Source organism: Microcaecilia unicolor, chromosome 5, assembly GCF_901765095.1.
Source record: "Microcaecilia unicolor chromosome 5, aMicUni1.1, whole genome shotgun sequence".
NCBI classification, from domain to species: domain Eukaryota; kingdom Metazoa; phylum Chordata; class Amphibia; order Gymnophiona; family Siphonopidae; genus Microcaecilia; species Microcaecilia unicolor.
Window position 1 is genome coordinate 125,991,245 of NC_044035.1, and position 12,125 is coordinate 126,003,369.

Genomic DNA, 12,125 nt, shown 5'->3' on the forward strand with positions numbered 1-12,125 from the left:
GCGATAAAAACGCCCACCTGGCAACACTGGTTATGCCCCTCCTCTAGCAGGTTAGATAGAACTAAGAAGTTTGCCTCAACAGAGCGTGTGCAGCCATTCCAACTTCAGTATTCTCTCTATCAAGCAGGTAGAAGGGAGCATACAGTGCAGCAGGGCCCAGTTGTGATGGAAGATCCCACTACATTTGCGATTACGGCTTGGCTATTGAAAGGTCACGATTGAGACGTAAGGGTTACCCGGAGGCAGTCATTAGGACGATGTTGCAGGCTTGAAAGCATTCTTTCTTTTTTTTTTTTAATTTCATCTTTATTAACGTCAGAACCATACATGCTTACATAACTTCAAACGTATACACTACAATGCATGACATTGTACTATAACAATTAGTATTCCATGAACAGGTACTCTCAACCGTCCCATTACTAGTCACACGGTCGTCCCACACTAGCACATGGATTCTGACATTTTCTGTTTAATCCCCCCTTCCATATGTCCCTCCCCCTAATCTCCAATAACCTTCCCCATTCACAAAGAAAGAAAGAGAACATTCACATCCCCCCTATCTCTACACCCCTCCCCCCCTCTTGCATGATACGCTGTTATCTGAAGTCTCTTTATCTGGGTACCAGCTCTTCAAACTTTTTCCAGTATATTGCGTACTCTCTGTTATCTACATTCCGCGAATACCTATACAGGGAATGCTCATATTTTGCCAGTTCTTTAACCTTTGTTAGCCAGCAGTTGAATGGAATCACATCCTCACTAGTCCAGAGCTGTTTTTAGCTGCTAGTGTTGACATATATAAAAAACGCCTCTGGGGCTGTGAGAGCCCTTGATCTATGAGGTCCACCTGATCCCCCAACAACAGTGATGGGTAGGACCATTCCACCTCCCTCTGTATCACTGCATTCAATATTTTAAATATCTCATTCCAAATGAGCAGTTTGGGGCACTCTAAGAAGGTGTGTAGGAGGGTACCAATGCCTACTCGACATTTGAGGCACTGACCAGTCTCCCACAACCGCATTTTCACCCCCTTCTCCCTAGTGATAAAGGCCCTATGAAGTAATTTAAACTGTGTTTCATGCCAATCAGCGGATTTGACCATTTCCGCTAACGTCACAAACAACAGGTTAAAACTGGCCTGTGTATAGTCCATGCCCAATTCCACATTCCATCTAGCCATCATTCCTGTTTCCATCCCCCGTCCCATTGGGATGGCCTTTTTCAGCATTTTGTACCATGTCGAGAGCTTATTGCCCCCTGCTGGCAATCTTAGCAGCATCTCATCCAAATCACCATACGTCCATAGGTCCCCATATTTCCCCCTCATCTTCTGCCAATAATGTCTTATTTGCATGTAGTGTAACATATTATTATTCTGAACCTGCCATCTCTCTTTCACCTGTGAGAAGGTCAGGAAACTTGTTCCATCCGAGGAAAGCAGGTCCCCCAGTGACACACATCCCTTCCCCGCCCACTGTTTGAAGACTGAGGGACCCATTCCAGCAGGATAATCCACCAATCCCAACATCCGCAGGAATGGTGAAGCAAAGGGGCTCCGGGCCTGTGTGCTCCTCCACCATTTCCAAGCAATACGGAGCGGTGTGAGAAAACTAATCTGTCTGTTATAAAGGGTGCCCCTCCCCAGAGGAATATGTAATAGGTTTATGAATGCATATGGAGAGCACCATCCCTCCCACCACTTGGTAGGTGTGAATTTTGACTGGCCGATCATACCCTCATATATTATTTGCATTATTGCTGCCACATTATAAAGTCGTAAATCTGGCAGATTAAGTCCCCCCTGGTCCTTATTAAGCACTAATGTCTGATATCCAATTCGCGCTCCTTTTTGCCTCCAAATAAAAGACCAAATAATTGATCGGAACATACATTCATCATGTCTCCTAATCCAGATAGGCATCGCCTGCAGTGGGTACAACAACTTTGGTATCAGTACCATCTTAACTAGAGCTACTCTCCCTGTCAACGAGATGAGGAGGTCCCTCCATCTTTCACATGTTTGCCTGATCTTATCTATGTGATCTAGGATATTTCTCTGGTACACCACCTTGGGGTTAGTGCTCAAGTAGATTCCCAGATACCTCATTGATTGTTTCACAGGCGTTATAGGAAGGCCCCCAAACCTGGAAAACGCTTTGTCCCCCGTCAATGGAAGGAGCTCCGATTTGTCACAATTAACTTTCAATCCTGATATACCCCCGAAGTCCTTTACCACCAGTAATGCCTGTTCCAAGTGCTTGAAAGCATCTTCCAGGTATAATAAGATATCATCCGCGAATAAATTTATCCATATCTCCTTACCCCCCACCACTAATCCTCTGAGCCTATCACTCTGCCGTATTTTGAGCGCCAGCGGTTCGATTGCCAAGAGGAACAAGAGCTGCGACAACGGACACCCCTGCCTCGTTCCCCTCTGCAGGTCAAACCCATCCATTAAGGTGTTATTTACCAGAAGCCTGGCCCGTGGGTTGGTATACAAGGCCTTCACCCACTCAATGAATCTACCCTGAATCCCGTATCTCTCCATTACCCAAAAAAGATATTGCCAGGAGATACTGTCGAAAGCTTTTTCCATATCTAGCCCAGCAGTAGCTTCGTGCCTTTCCATCCCTCTAAACGAATGGATAGCTGCCAGGGCCCTACTGAGATTCATTGATGCGTACCTACCAGGGACAAAGCCCGCCTGATCCTCATGAATAACCCTGGGCAATACTACATTCATTCTTTTGGCCAGGATGGCTGCCAAAAGCTTAATATCCTGATTTAATAAGGATATTGGACGATACAATCCCACTTGTCCTGGATCCTTCCCTGGTTTGGGTATCAAGATAATGTGTGCCATATTTGTGTGTTGGAGCGAGGAACCCCCCCCCCCCAGACAAACCATTAAACATATCCGCCAGGGGACTGGTCACCTCCTCCAACAAGATCTTATAAAATTCTGGCCCATACCCGTCTGGACCTGGGGTCTTAGTCAGCTTAAGGGCCTTAATGCCCCTTCTGACCTCCTGTTCTGAAATAGGGGCGCTCAGATGTGCTACTTGTTCCTCGGAGAATTGCGACATAACAAGACTCTGGAAAAAGGCATCTCTTTGTCCCAAGTCCTGATCTCTTTCTGCATATAAGGATTGATAGAATTGGACAAATTGTTGTTTTATTTGGTCCTCCTGTTTATACTCCCTTCCTGAACTGTCCCGTACCGACGTGATTATCTGCCGCTTTCTATATGGCCTCACTAAATTAGCCATAAGTCTACCGGCCTTATTCCCCCATTGATATAATTTATATCTTTGATAATATATGTCCCTTTCAGCTCTTGTACTTAGCAGACTATCAATTTGTGCTCTTAATTTCAATAAAACCTCCTTTTGAGACTTATCCAGGCTCTTTTCATGCTCTCTTCGGGCTTTCTGGTACTCAGTAGATAGCGCTAACAGTTCTGCCCCCTCTGTTTTCTTTTTCCTAGCTGTGTAAGCCAAAAGGTGGCCTCTCAGCACCACCTTTGCCGCTTCCCAATATATACCTGGACTCACCTCCGGGGTTTCATTATGGCGCTTATAGTCTGCCCATTTTTCCCTTATATACTCTCTAAATTCCTTATCCCTGTACAAAGAGGGGGAAAATTTCCACACCCGCTCCCTGCCTTCTTCTATGTATGATAGAGAAAGTGAGATAGCCGAGTGATCAGACAATGTATTATCAAGTATGTGTGCTGCTTTTACTGTCGGAAATAAGGACTGTGCAACCAGAAAGTAATCCAATCGTGAGTATGTGTTATGTGGAAAGGAGAAGAATGTATACTCAGTATCGTGTGGGCGCAATAGCCTCCAAGCATCCACCGTTCCCAATTGATTTATCATAAAATTAACCCCCCTATTCTCCAGTCCTTTCCTTCTAGGCTTACCTGGTTTGCAATCCAGAGTGGAGTCTGCTTGTGTGTTAAAATCACCCCCCACAATCATTTGGTAGTCTGGATAAGACGCCACCCGCGCCACTATATCAGAGAAAAATTTATGACTGTACACATTAGGGCCATAGAGATTACACAGACATATTTTCTTCCCCCAGAGCTCTCCCAGCACTATCACATATCGTCCTTCTTGATCCTGTAATACCTTGTGAGTGCTTAACGGAAGCTGCTTGTGTATTAATTGTTATGATTGGGGTCTGAACCCCTCTCAAACTTACCTCTTTCCTGGGGGTCAGCTTCTTAGCTGGCTTCTGTTTCTTTTCTCTGTCCTTTCTGAGCTGGCTCTGTCTCTCTGTGCTGGCAGCTTCCAGCAGCATGGCTCTAATTGTTTCACTATACTGCACCTGTGTGTGTGTTGCCTGAGTTGCTCTACCTCTCTTTGGGTGTACTGGCTTCAAGTGCTTCACAGTGTTGCATTGGTGTGGGTTGGGCCTCTCTGGGTCAGTGTGCTTTTGCCTAGGTCTAGGGAGTGTGACATCATCAGGGAGGGCCTTGATAAGGAAGTGGTGTTGTTTCCTTCAGGGCCTTTGCAACAGTGGTGTTTGCTTTAGGTAGGGTGGTGCAGTGTGCACTTCTGACTTTGTGTCTAGTTTCCCTGCTTGCTTTTGCTAAGGGCCAGGTTAGTGTTAGTGCGGTGTGCACTGGTGACTGTGTGTTTAGCTTTCCTGCTTTTCCCTCTTGGTTTTGGAAGCATTGCTATGTGTAGGGCTTTGGAAGCTCTGTTGCTGATAGAAGTACTTCAGGGTTTGGTGTTGTTAGGAACACTGCAGAGTTTGCTGTTAGAAGTACTTCTGGTGTTTGTGCTATTGGGAGCATTGCAGTCTTTGCTGTTGGTGTTTGGTGATTTAGAATCACTTTTGGCTTATGTGTTAGCTTCCCTTCTCTTTCCTTGTGGCTCCCCTGTCTTCCCTTTTAGTGCTAGGAGCTCTTCTGGTTGCTTGCCAGAGTAGTGCTTGGGAAGCACCTTGTTAGTTGTATCTAGCTTGCTAGAGCAGTGCTTAGGTAGCTTGGTGCTTAGTAGCACCTGTGTTAGCTTTGTGTTTAGTTCCCTGCTCTGTTAGTTTAGGGCTTAGGAAGTCCCTTTCTTGAACAGGGCTTAGGAGCTCCTGTTTAGTATAGGGCTTAGGAAGTCCTTTTGTCAGTTTACTGTTAGGAACACTCCTGCTGGTTTAGGGCTTGGGAGCACGTAGATCAGTTTAGGGTTAGGAGCACTTCTGTTTCCAGTCCTGGTCCCTATGTCATCCAGTATCCAGTAAGTCCTGTCGGCTACTCGAACCCAGGAGCTCAACTCCTGGGGGGCTTAGTAGCTAAGCGCAGGTGAAGCTGTGCGGACCAGTCCAGTGTGTTCCGGTCCGGTGTGTGTTCCAGTCTGGTGTGCTCCAGTCCAGTGTGTTCCGGTCCGGTGTGTGTTCCAGTCCTTTGTCCTCCAGTCCGGGGGATTCCAGTCCATGTGTTCCGGTTCGCTGGGCAGTGCCTGCAGTCCCTGCCGGTGTGCTTACCCAGTGCTGGTTGGTGGGTTTTGCCTGCTGCTGTCGCTCCTCGGCAGCAGCCCAAGGGCTCACGTTTGCTCCCGAGCTCGGCCCCGCGGGCTCTGAACCTGAGAACCTGACATTAATATGGCTACGCCCCTCTTCCTACTGTTATAAGAGGAATATACTACCTCTCCCACCCATCCCCTCTTTAGTTTTGCATGTTCAGAATTAGATAAGTGGGTTTCCTGTATGAAAGCAATATCCACCCCCTCTTTTTTCAACCATGTCAATATTTTGGTCCGCTTTACTGGTGAATGTAGACCATCCACATTCAACTAAATAAATTTTAAGACAACCATCTCCAGGGAATTTCACTATTTGACTTGACATCTATGCCCTCTTTCCGGCAGGCCTCCCAGCCAAGCCTACCGGACATCGATACTCCCTTAATGCTGTCCCCACACACTAGACTATTCCCATTTATACCATGCAAGCACAAAGCCCCTCTAGCCCCCCATCTTCCCCCCTCCCGACCCCCCCTCCATATTCCCCATCTCCCCCCGTACACTCTATCCCCTCCTCTTTCCCCTTCCCACCCCTCCCCCCTCCTCCCACAACCTCCTTACTATACCTTTGTCCCATCCTTCCCCTTCCCTCGTCCAAACAGCAAGAGACAAATAACGAGCCCCCCAACCTCCCTGCCCACACTTACACCCCCGTCCCCCCAAACAAAGCACCCAAAAATAAGTTCAACACATCTATCACAAGGTTTCAAAACATTTCGTTATACTATTAATGCCCTGGTAGAGTTCAGAAAAACAGGCAAACAATCAAAGGACATGGCAGTTCTCACTTAACAAGACTACATACAATATATCTGTTACCCTGTAGTGGCTGGCTCTGTGCTACCAGACCCCAGAGCCCTCCAGACTACTGTTATGAGTCAATTAGGAGACCACTTAGCCAGACCAGTCCCTCGAAGTGCTGATAAAATGATCAGGAAACCAGGTCGTCACATCCCCTCTCAAGCCATTCTGTCCTCCTCTGGGAATCACTGCCTCCGACGCTAGTTGTTCTCCCTTGGGGTCTCTCTGTCCAAACTGGCCAGGAATTCTCTAGCTGCTGATACTTCCGAGAATGTCAACACTTTCCCGCCATGCCATATACTCAACTTTGCTGGGTAGATAAGCGAGAAGCGGACGCCTTTGTTGTACAGCTGGGTACACGGTGCCATTGCACGTCGAAATTGCGCTACCAGCGTAGAGTAGTCATTAAACAGCAGGATTTTATGGCCCTCATATTCAAGCTTTGCTGATCTGGAGCGGCCGTGTTTCAGCAGCAGTTCTTTTTCCCTCCACATAATGCGCTATCGCTGTGCGGGGGTTTGTTATCTCCCTCTCTGTGGCTCCCAATACGATGCGCCCGGTCACACTGCCACGTGCCCTCCTTCCTGTACAAGGCCCAGCTGCCTCGGCAGCCATTCACCAAAAAATTTGTAAAGTGCTTCATCTTGTACAGATTCTGGCAACCCTACTACCCGCAAGTTGTTCCGGCGGATCCTGTTCTCCTGCTCCTCTACTCTGTCCTTCAGTGCTGCCGCTTCCGATTGTAGGACTGCAATTTGCGCCACTAGACCCTGCGTGGTGTCCTCTTGTGTTGATATGCGCTGCTCTACTTCTGTGAGCCTGCGGGACTGGGCATCAAATTTTTCATTTATCTCCTCTGTGGCAGACTGGATTTTGTTCAGCCGATCCTCTAACGCCGCAGTCACCGACGAGGAAATCTCCCGTGCCCAGTCCCCCGCATTTTTCTCAATCCCAAGCGACGATTCTGGAGCCAGCGCCATTTTGCCTGCCTTTAACACTAGTGTACCTTTGGTCTTCAGGCTTCCTTGATTCTTTGCGGGCATGCCATCCGTCAGCACTCCCGATTTCCCACTCAATCTCTCCCAGACAGGACTCGGCCCCGATTCGCTGTCCTGGGGACCTTCGGGGTGCAATATGAAGTGATTTATGTCTGGTTTTGTGCAGGTAGGCTGCGGAGCTCTTCGTTCCCGCTGCTGCTTAGGAAGCAGTCATCACGTGACCCCCCCGGCTCGAAAGCATTCTACGTCCACCGCGTATGCCAGAGTCCGGAGAACATTTGTGTCTTGGTGTTCTGGGGTGGGACTTTCTCCCCATCCGCCTCTCTGGGATCTATTATAGCCTTTTTGCAACAGGGAATGGATAAGCGGTTGTCGTTGAGCACATTAAAAGTTCAAGTGGCGACTTTGGCCTGCTTTCGGGGGCGTTTGGGGAAGCGTTCCTTGGCCTCTCACCCAGATGTAGTTCGTTTTCTCCGCGGCGTGGGGCATGTGAGACCTCCTCGAGATCCTGTGGTCCCAGCCTGGAATTTGAATTTGGTGCTTAGGGCGTTACAGTGGCCGCCGTTTGAGCCTTTGTCTAAATCTTCTCTGAAAGATCTCACTTTGAAAGCAGTTTTTCTGGTAGCTATGTCTTCAGCTAGACGGGTGTCGGAGATTCAGGCACTGTCGTGCAGAGATCCCTTTCTCTGTTTTTCGGAAGCAGGAGTATCGGTTAGGACGGTTCCTTCCTTTCTTCCTAAGGTAGTCATGCGATTTCATATTAACCAGGAAGTAGTGTTACCTTCTTTCAGGCGCGAAGATTATCCTGATTCCTTTCAGGCACTGTGTTGTTTAGATGTTCGGAGAGTTCTTCTGCGCTACCTGGAGGTGACTAATCCGTTTCGGAAGACAGACCACCTGTTTGTCCTGTTTGCGGGCAGTAAAAAGGGGAACATGGCCTCTAAGGCTACAATTTCTTGATGGCTTAGGGAGGCGATTGAGTCGGCGTACCTTTTGATGGGGAAGCTTTCTCCTCTTAACATTAGAGCACATTCCACAAGAGCTCAGGCGGCATAGTTTGCAGAATTCCAGCTGGTGCCGTGGGAAGACATCTGTAAAGCGGCAACTCGGTCATCATTGCATACATTTGCGAAGCACTACCGTCTTGATGTGGGCGCGCGCCGGGAAGCGATTTTCGGGTCGTCAGTTTTGGTGGCCGGGTTAGTACGGTCCCACTCTTGATGAGGATTGCTTTGGTACATCCCACAAGTCTCTGGATTGATCTGAGGGGACGCTGTGGAAGGTAAAATTATGTCTTACCTGATCATTTTCTTTCCATTAGTCCCTCAGATCAATCCAGAGTCCCTCCCTGGGATTAGTTGTCGCGCTGTCGGAATCAGTACACTTCAGTCAGTTTTGTTCACGTTCCTGTTATTAGTTGGACTATTATAGTGTTTAGTGTTAGTTTATATTTATACGTTCTATTTGGTAGCAGCTCGGAGAATTCTCCCAAGTTTTGCTGCTCTTGTAGAGGCAGGAGACTAGTTTATGGTTTAATTTCCTACTGCATTGGTATCGTATACTGAAGCTGGAATGGCTGCACATGCTCTGTTGAGGCAAACTTCTGAGTTCTCTCCATCTAACCTGCTAGAGGAGGGGCATAACCCACAAGTCTCTGGATTGATCTGAGGGACTAATGGGAAGACAATTATCAGGTAAGACATAATTTTACCTTGTGCCCTAGTAACACAGTGCCCATTGGTTATCCATTTTCCACCAGGTCTCTGAGATGCCTCTTATGACTACCTCTTCATTTAGGGCCCCTAGTAGAAAGGTGCACTAGTGTTTTTAGCGCATGATAAAAATTAGCATGCTCTAACCATGTAGATGCCCATAGGAATATTATGGGCATATACATAGCACATGTTAAAAACGCTAGTGCACCTTTGTAAAAGACCCCCCTTAGTGCTATATACTCTAACTCTTCGATCTTAATTTTTAGGCTTCTAGCATTTGTATATAGACATTTCAGAGTATAGTTTTTGTTTGTATCAACAAGCTGCTTAGCAGTAGAAAAGAATAATTTGCAGTCTTAACTCCGCTTTCCACTTAAATGCTGCTGATTTAATTTTGCCTGTCGGGATGCCCTAACGTCCCATTTTTGGTATTACCCTTCAAAGATACCTCACTCCAAACCATCCGTTCTTGAGTTATCATTGACTTCTTCCAGAGTCTAGTTTAAAAGCAGCTCTATCTATCTTTTTAAATGTTAGTGCCAGCAGCCTGGGTCCATCTCAGTTAAGGTGGAACCCATTTTTTGGGAATAGGTTCCCTTATCCCCAGAATGTTGCCCAGTTCCTAACAGATCTAAATCCCTCATCCCTACACAATAGTATTTTTCATGCACTGAGACTTCAGAGCTCTGCCTACTTCTTCAGTTCTGCGTATGGAATTCTGAGAATGCTACCTTGGAAGTGCTGGATTTCAACTTTCTACCTAAGAACCCAAAATTGACTTCCACAACCTCTCTGCCATATTTTCCTATGTTGTTGGAACCCACATGTACCAAATAGCTGGTTCCTCCCCAGCACTGTCTAAAATCTTATCAAGGTGATGCGTAATTTTTAATTGGGTGTTAGTAAAGTTAGGCATATAATCCACATCTAAAATTTATGAACGGCCTGGAAAATGGGGTACGGAAAGGAGACTGTCATGTCGGGGTGGACCGTGGCATGGTTTTGAGTTACGTGCGTAATTACAAAATAAGGGGGCTCCACGCATAAATTTAGGCAGCATTTACACCACACCTAAATTTACATGCGACCATAACACTTAAGTGCTGTTCTATAAACTGCGCCAGAACTTAGGCACAGCTTATATAATACCGCTTAAGCAGGGGTTTTTTGACACCAATTTTTTAGGTGCCATTTATTGAATCTAGCCCTATATGCCTCAATTATACGTATGCTGCAGTAAGCAAATGAAATGAGAGCTTGTGTATTAAAATACATCAAAGCCAGGCAATAGCTGCAACAGGAAAATAAATGTTTGCATCTATTATATCAACGTAAAGAACAACTTTGTAAATTTAGAAGTCGATATGCAAATACCATTTGATCTGGAGTTTAGGTTGGAGGTAGGTTCAGTTTTTCTCCAGTTTTCTTTAGGGCAAAGTTAGGGGGAGGGGTACTTTATGTGAGGATTGTTTGCAATTGATTTTATTGGCCTTACTTGAAATACTGCATGTCAAATTAATGTGATTGTTATTTGTCCCATGGTGTTCAATAGAGTGGAATATATGTGTAAGCAAATAGATAAAATACCATTATATTATTTGAAACAATTCGTCTAGATATGTTTTTCAAAAATGTTTTAATATTTTTGTACAAATCACTGCAGGATAAGGATTTGTTTGAAACTTCAGGAGAAGACATGGGTGATAAATATGACCGGGAGTTTTCAAAAGGTCAAACTGATGAAGCGAGTGAGCAGAAAGATTCTAGTGGCCAACCAGATGATAATATGACCAGGAATCTTCAAAAGGTCAAACTGATGAAGCGAGTGAGCAGAAAGATTCTAGTGGCCAACCAGATGATAAATATGACCAGGAATCTTCAAAAGGTCAAACTGGTGAAGCGAGTGAGCAAAAAGATTCTAGTGACCAACCAGATGATGTAAGGGAAGGTGTTGTAGAGCAAGTATAATTGCAGATCCAGAAAGCAGGAAAGGAGGTATAGCAAGTAAACATGGAAACTAGAAGCGTAGCAGCATCCCCAAGGAAAAAAATAAGAAATTTGGCAGCCCACAGAGGTGCAGGACAATGGAACAGATAAGACTACCGTCACCAATCTATGGTCTTTCCTTTCTTCTGGGAGTGTTTAGGAATATCTGTGGGAAAAGCCTGTTTTGTTCATCACATTCTACTTTGATAGAACAAATATGCACTTATTTTTCAAAAGTATGTAGAAATACTACTCAATCCTTGTGTCATATATAATGTGTTCTTTCTTTTATATTAAAATATAGAGCAGCCTGTTACATGCTCTCTCATACACATAGATTGGGATTCGTATGAAACTGTCAGATATTCACATGTTTAAGGGCAAAAATATCTGCAAATTAAAACATTTTAATATGGATATGTAATACAAACGTATTCTAATTTCCTCTCAGAATATTGATTCTGGGAGGAAATTCAGGAAAAAGCTTAAGACATTTCTTTTTGATTATTTATAATTAGATCTGTTCTATTCATATTTTATTAGCATTTTCTTTGTAATGTTTTGCCTTATTTTTACTTTAGTATTTATGTAGGCTGGTAAATTTTGTGTAATTTTCTGGAACTCTTATTGTACACTGCATTGAGCCTGATTTGGGACTATAGAGGTTTAAAAGCATTGTATTGGTTTTGGTATAACTGCTTTAACACAAGAGTAGGAAATTAAAATTGTTCGGATTGTTTGTTTGTGAAAAGTACATTTGGTTTCAAAATATTTTTTCCAGACTGTTGAAGGTTTTTGAAACTAGATTCAAATATTAGTCATGTCATATTTCAGTTGGTAAAAACTAATAAAATTTTCTCCTGATCTTTGTAGACTTTTAAGTTTTTTCTGATTGTAAAGGGTCAAGGGCATAGATTTGACATATCGCCTTTCTGTGCTACAGCCACAACAGTTTCCATTTATTATATGCAGGTACTTTCTCTGTCCCTAGTGGGCTCACAGTCTAAGTTTTTGCACCTGGGGCAACAGATGGTTAAGGTGGGAATTCATCAGGGATATTATGGCCTTAATGCACATTAAGGGCCCTTTTA

General features: G+C 45.0%; 1 protein-coding gene across 5 annotated transcripts in view; it reads left to right on the forward strand.

Annotated features, from left to right (window-relative positions):
• The window catches only part of LOC115470254 (DPY30 domain-containing protein 1-like), a 103,624-nt gene extending 91,726 nt beyond the window's left edge, over window positions 1-11,898 (forward strand). For all 5 annotated transcript variants that reach the window (XM_030203267.1, XM_030203270.1, XM_030203266.1 and 2 more), the window contains exon 5: window positions 10,712-11,898. In XM_030203267.1, the coding sequence (XP_030059127.1) occupies window positions 10,712-10,990 (279 nt within the window). In that variant the 3' untranslated portion in view covers window positions 10,991-11,898. The remainder of the gene's footprint in view (window positions 1-10,711) is intronic.
• Window positions 11,899-12,125: the final 227 nt, after the last annotated feature.